General features: G+C 45.6%; 1 protein-coding gene across 6 annotated transcripts in view; it reads right to left on the reverse strand.

The window, feature by feature from the left end:
• Positions 1 to 14,372, reverse strand: part of shprh (SNF2 histone linker PHD RING helicase) — a 228,095-nt gene that overhangs the window by 118,572 nt on the left and 95,151 nt on the right. For 5 of the 6 annotated variants that reach the window (XR_015079506.1, XR_015079507.1, XM_085996774.1 and 2 more), the window contains exons 13-15: positions 12,230 to 12,318; positions 12,001 to 12,093; positions 5,439 to 5,546 (exon numbers count right to left, since the gene is read on the reverse strand). Coding sequence is in view for 4 of the 6 variants with exons in the window: in XM_085996774.1 (XP_085852900.1) it covers positions 5,439 to 5,546; positions 12,001 to 12,093; positions 12,230 to 12,318 (290 nt within the window). In the remaining 2 variants the exon portion in view is untranslated. The remainder of the gene's footprint in view (positions 1 to 5,438; positions 5,547 to 12,000; positions 12,094 to 12,229; positions 12,319 to 14,372) is intronic. The other variant, XM_085996776.1, reaches the window with a different exon arrangement.

The raw sequence follows: 14,372 nt of genomic DNA on the forward strand, positions 1-14,372 counted from the left end.
GCTGTTGTGTGGGACTGTTTACCTGGTGCTGTTGTATGGGACTATTTACCTGGTGCTGTTGTATGGGACTATTTACCTGGTGCTGTTGTATGGGACTTTTTACCTGGTGCTGTTGTATGGGACTTTTTACCTGGTGCTGTTGTATGGGACTATTTACCTGGTGCTGTTGTATGGGACTATTTACCTGGTGCTGTTGTATGGGACTTTTTACCTGGTGCTGTTGTATGGGACTTTTTACCTGGTGCTGTTGTATGGGACTATTTACCTGGTGCTGTTGTATGGGACTTTTTACCTGGTGCTGTTGTATGGGACTTTTTACCTGGTGCTGTGTGCGACTGTTTACCTGGTGCTGTTGTATGGGACTATTTACCTGGTGCTGTTGTATGGGACTGTTTACCTGGTGCTGTGTGGGACTGTTTACCTGGTGCTGTGTGGGACTGTTTACCTGTTGCTGTTCTTTGGAACTATTTGCCTCGTGTTGTATGGGACTATTTACCTGGTGCTGTTGTATGGGACTTTTTACCTGGTGCTGTATGGGATTGTTTTCCTGGAGTTGTATGGGTCTGTTTACCTGGTGTTGTATGGGACTGTTTACCTGGAGTCGTATGGAACTGTTTACCTGGTGTTGTATGGGACTATTTACCTGGAGTTCTATGGGACTGTTTACCTGGTATTGTATGGGACTGTTTACCTGGAGTTCTATGGGACTGTTTACCTGGTGTTGTATGGGACTATTTACCTGGAGTTCTATGGGACTGTTTACCTGGTATTGTATGGGACTGTTTACCTGGTATTGTATGGGACTGTTTACCTGGTATTGTATGGGACTGTTTACCTGGTATTGTATGGGACTGTTTACCTGGTACTGTTGTATGGGACTGTTTAACTGGTGTTGTATGGGATTGTTTACCTGGTGCTGTTCTTTGCGACTATTTGCCTGGTGTTGTATGGGACTATTTACCTGGTGCTGTTGTATGGGACTGTTTACCTGGTGCTGTATGGGACTGTTTACCTGGAGTTCTATGGGACTGTTTACCTGGTATTGTATGGGATTGTTTACCTGGTGCTGTTGTATGGGACTGTTTACCTGGTGCTGTTGTATGGGACAGTTTACACTGGTGCTGTTGTATGGGACTGTTTACCTGGTGCTGTTGTATGGGACAGTTTACCTGGTGCTGTTCTATGGGACTGTTTACCTGGTGTTCAATGGGACTGTTTACCTGGTGTTCAATGGGACTGTTTCCTGGTGATGTACGGGACTGTTTCCCTGGTTCTGTTGTATGGGACTGTTTCCCTGGTTCTGTTGTATGGGACTGTTTACCTGATATTCAATGAGACTGTTTACCTGGTGGCTTTTGTATGAGACAGTTTACCTGGTGTTGTATGGAACTGTTTACCTGGTGCTGTTCTTTGGGACTATTGGCCTGGAGTTGTATGGGTCTGTTTACCTGGTGTTGTATGGGACTCTTTACCTGGTATTGTTTGGGTCTGTTTGCCTGGAGCTGTACGGGACAGCTTTGCTAGTGTTGTTGTATGGGACTGTTTACCTGGTGCTGTTGTATGGGACAATTTACCTGGTGTTGTATGGGACAGTATACCTGGTGATGTATGGGACTGTTTACCTGGTGCTGTATGGGACTTTTTACCTGGTGCTGTATGGGACTGTTTAACTGGTGCTTTATGGGACTGTTCACCTGGTGCTTTATGGGACTGTTCACCTGGTGCTGTTGTATGGGACAGTTTACCCGGTGCTGTTGTATGGGTCTGTTAACCTGGTATTGTATGGGACTGTTTACCTGGAGCTGTAGGGGACTGTTTTCCTGGTGTTGTATGGGACTGTTTATCTGGTGTTGTTGTATTGGACTGTTTACATGATGTTGTTTTATGGGACTGTTTACCTGGTGCTGTTGTATGGGACAATTTACCTGGTGTTGTATGGGACTGGTTACCTGGTGCGGTTGTATGGGACAATTTACCTGGTGTTGTATGGGACGGTATACCTGGTGATGTATGGGACTGTTTACCTGGTGCTGTATGGGACTGTTTACCTGGTGCTGTTGTATGGGACTGCTTACCAGGTGCTGTTGTATGGGACAGTTTAACCTGGTGGGGTTGTATGGAACTGTTTACCTGGTGCTGCTGAATGGGTCTGTTTACGTGGTGCTGTATGGGACTGTTTACGTGGTGCTGTATGGGACTGTTACCTAGTGTTGTATGGGACTGTTTACCTGGTGTTGTATGGGACTGTTTACCTGGTGTTGTATGGGACTGTTTACCTGGTGTTGTTTGGGTCTGTTTGCCTGGAGCTGTACGGGACAGCTTTGCTAGTGTTGTATGGGACTGTTTACCTGGTAGCTTTTGTATGGGACTGTTTACCTGGTGTTGTATGGGACTGTTTACCTGGTGTTGTATGGGACTGTTTACCTGGTGCTGTTGTATGGGACTGTTTACCTGGTGCTGTTGTATGGGACAATTTACCTGGTGTTGTATGGGACTGCTTACCTGGTGCTGTTGTATGGGACTGTTTACCTGGTGTTGTATGGGAGTGTTTACCTGGTGCTGTTGTATGGGACTGCTTACCAGGTGCTGTTGTATGGGACAGTTTAACCTGGTGGGGTTGTATGGAACTGTTTACCTGGTGCTGCTGAATGGGACAGTTTACGTGGTGCTGGATGGGACTGTTACCTAGTGTTGTGTGGGACTGTTACCTGGTGCTGTATGGGACTGTTTACCTGCTGTTGTATGGGACTGTTTACCTGGTGCTGTTGTATGGGACAGTTTATCTGGTGCTGTTGTATGGGACAGTTTACCTGGTGCTGTATGGGAGTGTTTACCTGGTGCTGTATGGGACTGTTTACCTGGTATTGTTTGGGTCTGATTGCCTGGAGTTGTACGGGACAGTTTTCCTAGTGTTGTATGGGACTGTTTACCTGGTGGCTTTTGTATGGGACTGTTTACCTGGTGTTGTATGGGACTGTTTACCTGGTGCTGTTGTATGGGACAGTTTACCTGGTGCTGTTGTATGGGACAGTTTACCTGGTGCTGTATGGGACAGTTTACCTGGTGCTGTATGGGACTGTTCACCTGGTGCTGTTGTATGGGACAGTTTACCTGGTGGTATTGTATGGGACTGTTAACCTGGTGTTGTATGGGACAGTTTACCTGGTGCTGTATGGGACTGGTTACCTGGTGTTGTATGGGACAGTTTTCCTGGAGCTGTACGGGACTGTTTACCTGATGTTCAATGTGACTGTTTACCTGGTGGCTTTTGTATGAGACAGTTTACCTGGTCTTGTATCGGACTGTTCACCTGATGCTGTTTACCTGGTTCTGTTGTATGGGACTGTTTACCTGATGTTCAATGAGACTGTTTACCCAGTGGCTTTTGTATGAGACAGTTTACCTGGTGTTGTATGGGACTGTTTACCTGGTGCTGTTCTTTGGGACTATTTGCCTGGTGTTGTATGGGACTGTTTACCTGGTGCTGTATGGGATTGTTTTCCTGGTGTTGTATGGGGCTGTTTACCTGGTGTTGTATGGGACTGTTTACCTAGTGTTGTATGGGACTCTTTACCTGGTATTGTTTGGGTCTGTTTGCCTGGAGCTGTACGGGACAGCTTTGCTAGTGTTGTATGGGACTGTTTACCTGGTAGCTTTTGTTTCGGACTGTTTACCTGGTGTTGTATGGGACTGTTTACCTGGTGCTGTTGTATGGGACAATTTACCTGGTGTTGTATGGGACTGGTTACCTGGTGCGGTTGTATGGGACAATTTAGCTGGTGTTGTATGGGACAGTATACCCGGTGATGTATGGGACTGTTTTCCTGGTGTTGTATGGGACTGTTTATCTGGTGTTGTTGTATTGGACTGTTTACATGATGTTGTTTTATGGGATTGTTTACCTGGTGCTGTTGTCTGGGACTGTTTACATAGTGTTGAATGGGACTGATTACCTGGTGTTGGATGGGAGTGTTTACCTCGTGGCTTTTGTCTGCGACTGTTTACCTGGTGTTGTATGGGAGTGTTTACCTGGTGTTGTAGGGGACTGTTTACCTGGTGCTGTTGTATGCGACTGTTTCCCTGGTTCTGTTGTATGGGACTGTTTACCTGATGTACAATGAGACTGTTTACCTGGTGCTGTTCTTTGGGACTGTTTTCCTGGTGTTGTATGGGACTGTTTTCCTGGTGCTGTTGTATGAGACAGTTTACATGGTGTTGTTTTATGGGATTGTTTACCTGGTGCTGTTGTATGGGGCTGTTTACCTGGTGTTGTTTGGGACTGTAAACCTGGTATTGTATGGGAGTGTAAACCTGGTGTTGTATGGGACTGTAAACCTGGTGTTGTATGGGACTGGTTACCTGGTGCGGTTGTATGGGACAATTTACTTGGTGTTGTATGGGACGGTATACCTGGTGATGTATGGGACTGTTTACCTGGTGATGTATGGGACTGTTTACCTGGTGCTGTATGGGACTTTTTACCTGGTGCTGTATGGGACTGTTTACCTGGTGCTGTTGTATGGGACTGCTTACCAGGTGCTGTTGTATGGGACTGTTTACCTGGTGCTGTTGTATGGGGCTGTTTACCTGGTGCTGTTGTATGGGACTGTTTACCTGGTGCTGTTGTATGGGACTGTTTACCTGGTGCTGTTGTATGGGACTGTTTACCTGGTGTTGTATGGGACTGTTTACCTGGTGCTGTTGTATGGGACTGTTTACCTGGTGTTGTATGGGAGTGTTTACCTGGTGCTGTTGTATGGGACTGCTTACCAGGTGTTGTATGGGACTGTTTACCCGGTGCTTTTGTATGGGACTGCTTACCTGGTGCTGTTGTATGGGACTATTTACCTGGTGTTGTATGGGACTGTTTACCTGGTGCTGTTGTATGGGACTGTTTACCTGGTGTTGTATGGGAGTGTTTACCTGGTGCTGTTGTATGGGACTGCTTACCTGGTGCTGTTGTATGGGACTATTTACCTGGTGTTGTATGGGACTGTTACCTGGTGTTGTATGGGACTGTTTACCTGCTGCTGTATGGGAGTCTTTACCTGCTGCTGCTGTCTGGGACTGTTTACCTGGTGCCGTTGTATGGGACTGTTACCTGGTGTTGTATGGGACTGTTTATCGCTGCTGCTGTCTGGGACTGTTTACCTGGTGCCGTTGTATGGGACTGTTACCTGGTGTTGTATGGGACTGTTTACCTGGTGCTGTGTGGGACTGTTTACCTGGTGCTGCTGTATGGGATTGTTTACTTGCTGCTGCTGGATGGGACTGTTTACCTGGTGCCGTTGTATGGGACTGTTTACCTGGTGCCGTTGAATGGGACTGTTTACCTGCTGCTGCTGTATGGGACAGTTTACCTGGTACTGTTGTATGAAACTGTTTACCTGGTGCTGTATGCGGCTGTTTACCTGGTGCTGTAGTACAGTTTTGTTTACCTTGCGCTGTAGTTCACGTATATTCTGCTGAACTTGTTGCAAAGCTTGATGTGCTGCAGAAACTTCCGAATCTGATTTGCTCATGTATTGCTGTTTAAGGTGCTCAGCCTGCGTATGATGAGACATGAGAAGCAATATTCAAGATCATATTTATACAAGCATTTAGCAAATCTTGCCAACTTACAGCCGGTGCCTATCCATCCCAGTGTCAGGCCACATCTTCCACACCATCATCTGATGGGTGATGGACTGAAAGCACTTGCTCCTGACGTTATCCGGAGATGTTTGTCTCTGTGAACTCATGCTCAGCAGCTCTGTTCTTGTTAAGCTGCGCAGCCGTGCTGGAGGTCCCATGCAGGGCGCACACCGGCTTAACAATGCTAATAACTGCGCATGCCGAAAAATTGAATGGGCCGCACAGCCAGCTAAATGCCCGTGCACCCAAAAATTTTTTACAGGGACCGTTGGTGAGTAGGGTACATTACCAGATGGGTGGCTGAAAATCACACACCAATGTACTGCCCGAGGTTGGCAGCTCTGATTTTGGGTCTTGTTCCACGTGCAATGCCACACTGCTTGCGTGGATTATAGAGGCAATGTGGGTGGTATCCTGGAGCAGCCCTCTGCACTAAAGCAGGAGTCAGTGTACCTGATTGGTTTGGGAGCTGCTGAATTGGGAAACTGGAAGACCAGTTGAGTACCCAAATCAAATCAAATCAAATCAACTTTTATTGTCATTGTTAGTGCACAAGTGCAGTACAACGAAATGTAGGCTTGCAGCTCCCGAGAGTGTACATTTAGATTAAGACATTTAAACATTCAACATACTTTTGGCTTGTAATACATTAACATAAGCATAACCATAATAAAGTGCATTGGCAGATGTGCAGGCTTTAGAGTTTATTTGTGGAGTTCAGTAGGATGACAGCCCTGGGAAAGAAGCTGTTCCTAAATCTGGTCGTACAGGTGCGAATGCATCTGTAGCGTCTCCCAGATGGCAGGAGGGTGAACAGACTGTGGCTGGGGTGGGTAGAGTCTTTGATGATGGACCATGACCTCCGTAAACAGCGTTTCTGGTATATGTGCTCTATGGTCGGTAGCCATGCCTCAACTCAAATTTCCCACTTGGTATCCAGGCTGGTCCCAGTGTAAATGCTTCCATATCAATGCACAGAACCCTCCCAGGAAGCACACAGTCAACCAGCCCTGGATACAAGCAGCGATCGACACAAATCAAGACTGGTCAGTAAATTGAAGTTTCGTACTGTTTTTATTTTCAAATGTGCACTTTCCTTTAACTAGTCCGAGACAGAAATAACATAGCTCTATTAATATAATGCTCTTTACAACTACAAATAAAACTCTCGAGAATTTAGCCGGGCACATGAGCTAAGCAATCGACCATCCTGTCTATCTTAAGTCGGTTGAAGCACTCATTTTCCTCCTTTGACACAGGACAAAAACTCTACTGTCAAAACAATCTTGCATGCTATCCCACAGCCAATGCTAACACTAAAAGTGAGTGCGCAGTAAATTACCAGGCACAGGACAATTTTAGCACGTTAAAGCCAGGAATTTCCTCTGCAATTTTGGCGGAAGTGCGGCGAAAACCGTGCAGTCATTGTTGTAACGTAGGTACATGGAACAACCAATACCTCCGTACCATAACATCTCCAGTCCCTGCTCTGTATCGTAACATCTCCCAGTCCCTGCTCACTACCGTAACATCTCCAGTCCCTGCTCCGTACCATAACATCTCCCAGTCCCTGCTCCCTGCCGTAACATCTCCAGTCCCTGCTCCCTACCGTAACATCTCCCAGTCCCTGCTCCCTGCCGTAACATCTCCCAGTCCCTGCTCCCTACCGTAACATCTCCCAGTCCCTGCTCACTACCGTAACATCTCCCAGTCCCTGCTCCCTACCGTAACATCTCCCAGTCCCTGCTCACTACCGTAACATCTCCCAGTCCCTGCTCCCTACCGTAACATCTCCCAGTCCCTGCTCACTACCGTAACATCTCCCAGTCCCTGCTCACTACCGTAACATCTCCAGTCCCTGCTCCCTACCGTAACATCTCCCAGTCCCTGCTCCCTGCCGTAACATCTCCCAGTCCCTGCTCCCTACCGTAACATCTCCCAGTCCCTGCTCCCTACCGTAACATCTCCCAGTCCCTGCTCCCTACCGTAACATCTCCCAGTCCCTGCTCCCTACCGTAACATCTCCCAGTCCCTGCTCACTACCGTAACATCTCCCAGTCCCTGCTCCCTACCGTAACATCTCCCAGCCCCTGCTCCCTACCGTAACATCTCCCAGTCCCTGCTCCCTACTGTAACATCTCCCAGTCCCTGCTCCCTACTGTAACATCTCCCAGTCCCTGCTCCCTGCTGTAACATCTCCCAGTCCCTGCTCCCTACCATAACATCTCCCAGTCCCTGCTCCCTACTGTAACATCTCCCAGTCCCTGCTCCCTACTGTAACATCTCCCAGTCCCTGCTCCCTGCCGTAACATCTCCCAGTCCCTGCTCCCTGCCGTAACATCTCCCAGTCCCTGCTCCCTGCCGTAACATCTCCAGTCCCTGCTCCATACCATAACATCTCCCAGTCCCTGCTCCCTACTGTAACATCTCCCATTCCCTGCTCCCTACCGTAACATCTCCCAGTCCCTGCTCCCTACCGTAACATCTCCAGCCCTGCTCCCTACTGTAACATCTCCCAGTCCCTGCTCCCTACTGTAACATCTCCCAGTCCCTGCTCCCTGCCGTAACATCTCCCAGTCCCTGCTCCCTACCGTAACATCTCCAGCCCTGCTCTGTATCGTAACATCTCCCAGTCCCTGCTCCCTACCGTAACATCTCCAGCCCTGCTCTGTATCGTAACATCTCCAGTCCCTGCTCCCTACTGTAACATCTCCAGCCCTGCTCTGTATCGTAACATCTCCCAGTCCCTGCTCTGTATCGTAACATCTCCCAGTCCCTGCTCTGTATCGTAACATCTCCCAGTCCCTGCTCTGTATCGTAACATCTCCCAGTCCCTGCTCTGTATCGTAACATCTCCCAGTCCCTGCTCTGTATCGTAACATCTCCCAGTCCCTGCTCTGTATCGTAACATCTCCAGTCCCTGCTCCCTACCATAACATCTCCCAGTCCCTGCTCTATATCGTAACATCTCCCAGTCCCTGCTCTGTATCGTAACATCTCCAGTCCCTGCTCCCTACCGTAACATCTCCAGTCCCTGCTCTGTATCGTAACATCTCCAGTCCCTGCTCCCTACCGTAACATCTCCCAGTCCCTGCTCTATATCGTAACATCTCCCAGTCCCTGCTCTGTATCGTAACATCTCCCAGTCCCTGCTCCCTACCATAACATCTCCCAGTCCCTGCTCTATATCGTAACATCTCCCAGTCCCTGCTCTGTATCGTAACATCTCCCAGTCCCTGCTCCCTACCATAACATCTCCCAGTCCCTGCTCTATATCGTAACATCTCCCAGTCCCTGCTCTGTATCGTAACATCTCCCAGTCCCTGCTCTGTATCGTAACATCTCCCAGTCCCTGCTCTGTATCGTAACATCTCCCAGTCCCTGCTCTGTATCGTAACATCTCCCACTCCCTGCTCTGTATCGTAACATCTCCCAGTCCCTGCTCTGTATCGTAACATCTCCCAGTCCCTGCTCTGTAACGTAACATCTCCCAGTCCCTGCTCTGTACCGTAACATCTCCCAGTCCCTGCTCTGTACCGTAACATCTCCCAGTCCCTGCTCTGTACCGTAACATCTCCCAGTCCCTGCTCTGTATCGTAACATCTCCCAGTCTCTGCTCCGTACTGTAACATCCCCAGTCCCTGCTCTGTTCGTAACACCTCCAGTCCCTGTTCTGTACCATAACATCTCCCAGTCCCTGCTCTGTACCATAACATCTAGCTTCTGTATATTTTCTACCTCAATCTAGCTTGCCCTCTCTTTCTAGGTCTATTCTGTTTGCTTCTCTCCAAAACTGCAACATCTCTCGATTAAAAGCAGGGAGTTGTCCTCAGCCAATTGCAGTGAATGGAGATTAGTTACAAACAAACTCTGCGCATAAAATCAATCCCAGTCACTTACAACTGTGCGAGTACCAAGCCTGATTAACCGGGGAATTACCCAATCATCTCCATTCTGGCTGGGAATAGTGGTATCACTATATGCAGGCAAGAATCTGGCTCCCTGCTGGGATTTTGTATGCGGAATTATCCCTTTAATGGTAGTTGTTACTCATGGAATGTGGCCACATTGCATTGCTCTGCCGCTAGGGTGCATCTAATCTAAAAGCATAATACTGCGGATGCTGGAAATCTGAAACTGATGCAAGGTCATCGACCTGAAATGTTAACTCTGTTTCTCTCTCCACAGATGCTGCCTGAGCTGCTGAGTGTTTTCCAGCATTTTCTGTGTTGTGTCTAATCTCGCCTGTCCCATGAAGGTCACAGGTCTCATTGCTGTATGCACATACTGAGGTCAACCAAGGGTTTGTAGATTAGCAGCTGCTTGTAAATTCATAGCTCTGTGTTTAAAAAAAAAAGCAGCAATGAACTGGCTTTCATTCTCATTTTTTTTTTAACTTTTCTGAATGACAAATCATGATAGCTGAAGATTTTATTTCCGATTTGTACCGCCCAGTTTTTGGAAGGAAATGGATATTGCAGATCAAAATATCCAGGCCAGACCTTCCTGTCCCATTTAATTAGGATCGGAAATGCATTCAATAGGGGCAGGAAGCTCCAGCCTAAAGCGAGCAGCAGCTTTATTGTAATATTTAAAGGAGGTTGAGGCAGTGCCATTTTATTGTGCGGGCAATTGGCACACGCTCTATACTGAGCAATCAATCTGCCCATGGATGATAAAACACACTGTACAATCCACACTGTATGCACAAGTTTGTTTAAAGAATCCAGTGAGAAAATGCAGGAACATTAGGAACAGGAGTAGGCCATTCAGTCCCTCGAGCCAGTTCCACCATTCAATTAGATCAGCAGGTGCCATTCAATTAGATCAGCAGGTGCAGGGATCAAAATTAGACAAAATATTCCAAGTCCGGACATACCGCAGCCTAATGTAGCATTGTGCTCTCTATTTTGTACATAATCATACAACCTAAACAATTGTATGGTGAGATAAATTTCCGTATACCACCCTCACTCGACTTAGGCACATTTAACGAGTGATCAACTACCCAGCCCTCAGGTCTACCTCCTGACTCATTTCTTTTAACAGGCTCCCCTGCATGGTATGGGCAAGCCTACAGTTCCTGACTCCATATGCATGATGCTGTATTTGTCTGCATAAGCCACACACAGCAAATTTGAGAATGGTATGACTTCAGCCTTCCTCTAGAGCTTTTGCGTTGGTGGTCCGCACCGTATATGGAGTTTAAATCCACGAGCACGTAATCTAGGCTGACATTCCAGTGCGGGTGCAGTACTGAGAGTGCTGCCTCATCAGAGGAACAATTTTTTGGATGAGATGTTAAACTGAGGCTCCATTTGCCCATTCGAGGACGAGCAGGGAACTCCTCCAGTGTCCTAGACAACACGCCTCCCTCAATCAACTCCACCAAAAGTACAATAACTGGCCATTTATCTTATTTGCTGTGCGTGAATTGGCTGCCGCGTTTGCCTACAAAATAACAGTAGGCAACACTTCAAGCATAAGCCAACAGCTGCCGAACACTTTAGGATGTGAAAGGCGCTATATAAAAGCAAGTTCTTTTATTGCGTGTGCCCATTAATTTGGATATATCTTTGGTTTTCTGATTTGGGATTTATCCATCAATGAGGCAACGGCATCAAGAACAGCCCTTTCCAAACCTCCAGACACACTAGACAAAAGCAACATGTACAAAATGCAAACATCAAATAGCACTGAATCGAGACTTTAAGGCGTGCAGTGCTAGAGGGCGCATGGCTATTCCTGCTACAGAGTCAATCAACAAAATGACAAGTGCTAAGAAGAGACAAACACTAGAGAGGGTACAGAGGAGGTTTACAAGGATGTTGCGAGGACTGGAGAATTTTAGCTGTGAGGAAAGATTGGATTGGCTGGGGTTGTTTTCTTTGGAACAGAGGAGGCTGAGGAGAATCTTAATTGAGGTGTATGCAATTATGGGGGGCCTAGATAGAGTGGATAGGAAGCACCTATTTCTCTTAGCAGAGAGGACAACAACCAGGGGATATAGATTTAAAGTAATTGGTAGAAGGATTAGAGGGGAGTTGAGGAGAACTTTATTCACCCAGAGGGTGGTGGGGGTCTGGAACTCACTGCCTGAAAGAGTGATAGAGGCAGAAATCCTCTTCGCATTTAAAAAGTACTTGGATACACACTTGAATTGCTGTAACCTACAAGGCTACATACCTAGAGCTGGAAAGTGGGATTAGGCTGGATAGCTCTTTTTCAGCCACACAGACACGATGGGCCGAATGGCCTCCTTCAGTGCTGTAAATTTCTATGATTCTATGATTGATTATATAATTAAAAGAGAGTGACTCTGTACAATTAGCAAGCACTGGCCTCTAAAGGAAGGTGGGAACATACTTCTTCTCGAAGCTTGTGATCTCGAAGACTTGGCGGGATCCCTGGGTGTTTTGCCTCCAGCAGCTCCATAAGGTTGTGGGTGGCATGGAGTCGCTGGAAAAGAACATTTCAATTGATTGGTAAATGAGTAGTGCGGCTGTCGAAAATCTGCAACAACACGGATCAATATGGAGCTTATACCATTCTGCAATGCAGAATTGCAAGTTGCAATCCAGATTGGTCTACTTACCTGTAAAGAGTCTGTTTGAAGTTTGCCTTTATGCTCCTCGGATGAACGCAGAACCTCTCTGTAATATTCAACAGCTGTTACGAACTCTCCTGTAATATATAATTATTATTATAATACAGGTATCAGCCATGGCTCAGCAGTAGCATGCTCATTTCTGAGTCAAAAGATTGTGGGTTCAAGTCCCACTCCAGAGACTTGAGCACCAAACCTAGGCTGACACTCCAGTGCACTGTTGGAGGTGCCGTCTTTCGGATGAGATGTTAAACAAATATTTATCCCTCAACCAACATCACTAAAAATGTTCTGGTCTTTATCACATTGCTGTTTGTGGGAGCTTGCTGTGCACAAATCGGCTGTTGCGTTTCCTACATTACAAGTGACTACACTTCAAAAGTACTTCATTGACTGTAAAGCGCTTTGGGAATTCCTGAGGTCGTGAAAGGTGCTGTATAAATGCATGTCCTTTCTGTTCTTGCTTTAATACCACAAAATATACCTGTTTAATTTAAGACAAAGTCCATCTATCTACATAATTAAAAGTTACAGCACCACAACAGATCTATAGGCAAGACAGAGCTCCATTTGGCAAGAAAACTTGATTGTCTCAAACATTGTATGGATACAAAAAAAATTAACTCACCAAATCACTAATAACAGAAAGAACTTAATTGACTCAAACAACACAAAGAAGGTCGGAAAAATCTACCAATAAAGAACCACCAGTCACCAGAAAACAATCAATCAATTCAGTATTGGAAACTGCTTGCAGTGGCTATCTTGGTTTCACTCCAAACCCCATCATATACCCTTAAAGTTTATAATTGACTTTTTAAAAAGACATTCTTGGGGAAAATAACTAAACACACCCCTAAGAAAATGCCTAAACATACCTAAATAAACGTTAACAGTACACATAGACAAATATTAAAAACTGTCACTAATTTCCCGCGTATAGTTCACATCTCGGTTTGCAGCTTAGAGGCTCTAGTTCTGTTCCATTCCCAAATCTTCCAGACTTTCCCTTTAACTTAGTGATATTTCCTGATCTCTGTATCATTTTGCACCCGCAACATAATTAAGATGTAGTTAGAATATTTCAAATTCAGTTAGTGTATTCGGATTCAGTTAGTGTATTCGGATTCAGTATTCGGATTCAGTTAGTGTATTCGCATTCAGTTAGTGTATTTGTGATTCAGTTACTGTATTCAGGATTCAGTTAGTGTATTCGGGATTCAGTTAGTGTATTCATGATTCAGTTCGTGTATTCGGATTGAGTTCGTGTATACGTGATTCAGTTACTGTATTCGGATTGAGTTCGTGTATTCGGATTGAGTTTGTGTATTCGTGATTCAGTTACTGTATTCGGATTAAGTTCGTGTATTCGGATTGAGTTTGTGTATTCGTGATTCAGTTACTGTATTCGGATTAAGTTCGTGTATTCGTGATTCAGTTAGTGTATTCGGATTCAGTTAGTGTATTCAGATGTTTTCTATACAGTTACTGTATTATATTCAGTTAGTGTATTATATTATTATATTCAGTTAGTGTATTCTATTCAGTTAGTGTATTCTATACAGTTAGTGTATTCGGATTGAGTTAGAATATTCTATACAGTTAGTGTATTATGATTCAGTTAGCGTATTCGGATTCAGTTAGTGTATTCGTGATTCAGTTAGTGTATTCTATACAGATAGTGTATTCTCTACAGTTAGTGTATTCTATACAATTAATGTATTCGGATTGAGTTACTGTATTTATGATTCAGTTAATGTATTCGGATTCACTTAGTGTATTCGGGATTCAGTTAGTGTATTCGTGATTCAGTTAGTGTATTCAGATTCAGTTAGTGTATTCTATACAGTTATAGTGTATTCGGATTCAGTTAGTGCATTCGGATTCAGTTAGTGTATTCGGATTCAGTTAGTGCATTCGGATTCAGTTAGTGCATTCGGATTCAGTTCGTGCATTCGGATTCAGTTCGTGTACTCGGATTCAGTTAGTGCATTCGGATTCAGTTAGTGTATTCTGTGGTGTATGTAACCTGTTCCACCTTAAGAGAACTACCTTAAGAGATGTACTACTTTCTCTTGGCTGCTGTATACTGTAATACCGGTGGTGACCACACCGGTATATAAGTGTTGTG

The sequence above is a fragment of the Somniosus microcephalus genome, chromosome 9 (assembly GCF_052327205.1).
Source record: "Somniosus microcephalus isolate GS21.2 chromosome 9, FLI_Smic_1.0, whole genome shotgun sequence".
Taxonomy (NCBI): domain Eukaryota; kingdom Metazoa; phylum Chordata; class Chondrichthyes; order Squaliformes; family Somniosidae; genus Somniosus; species Somniosus microcephalus.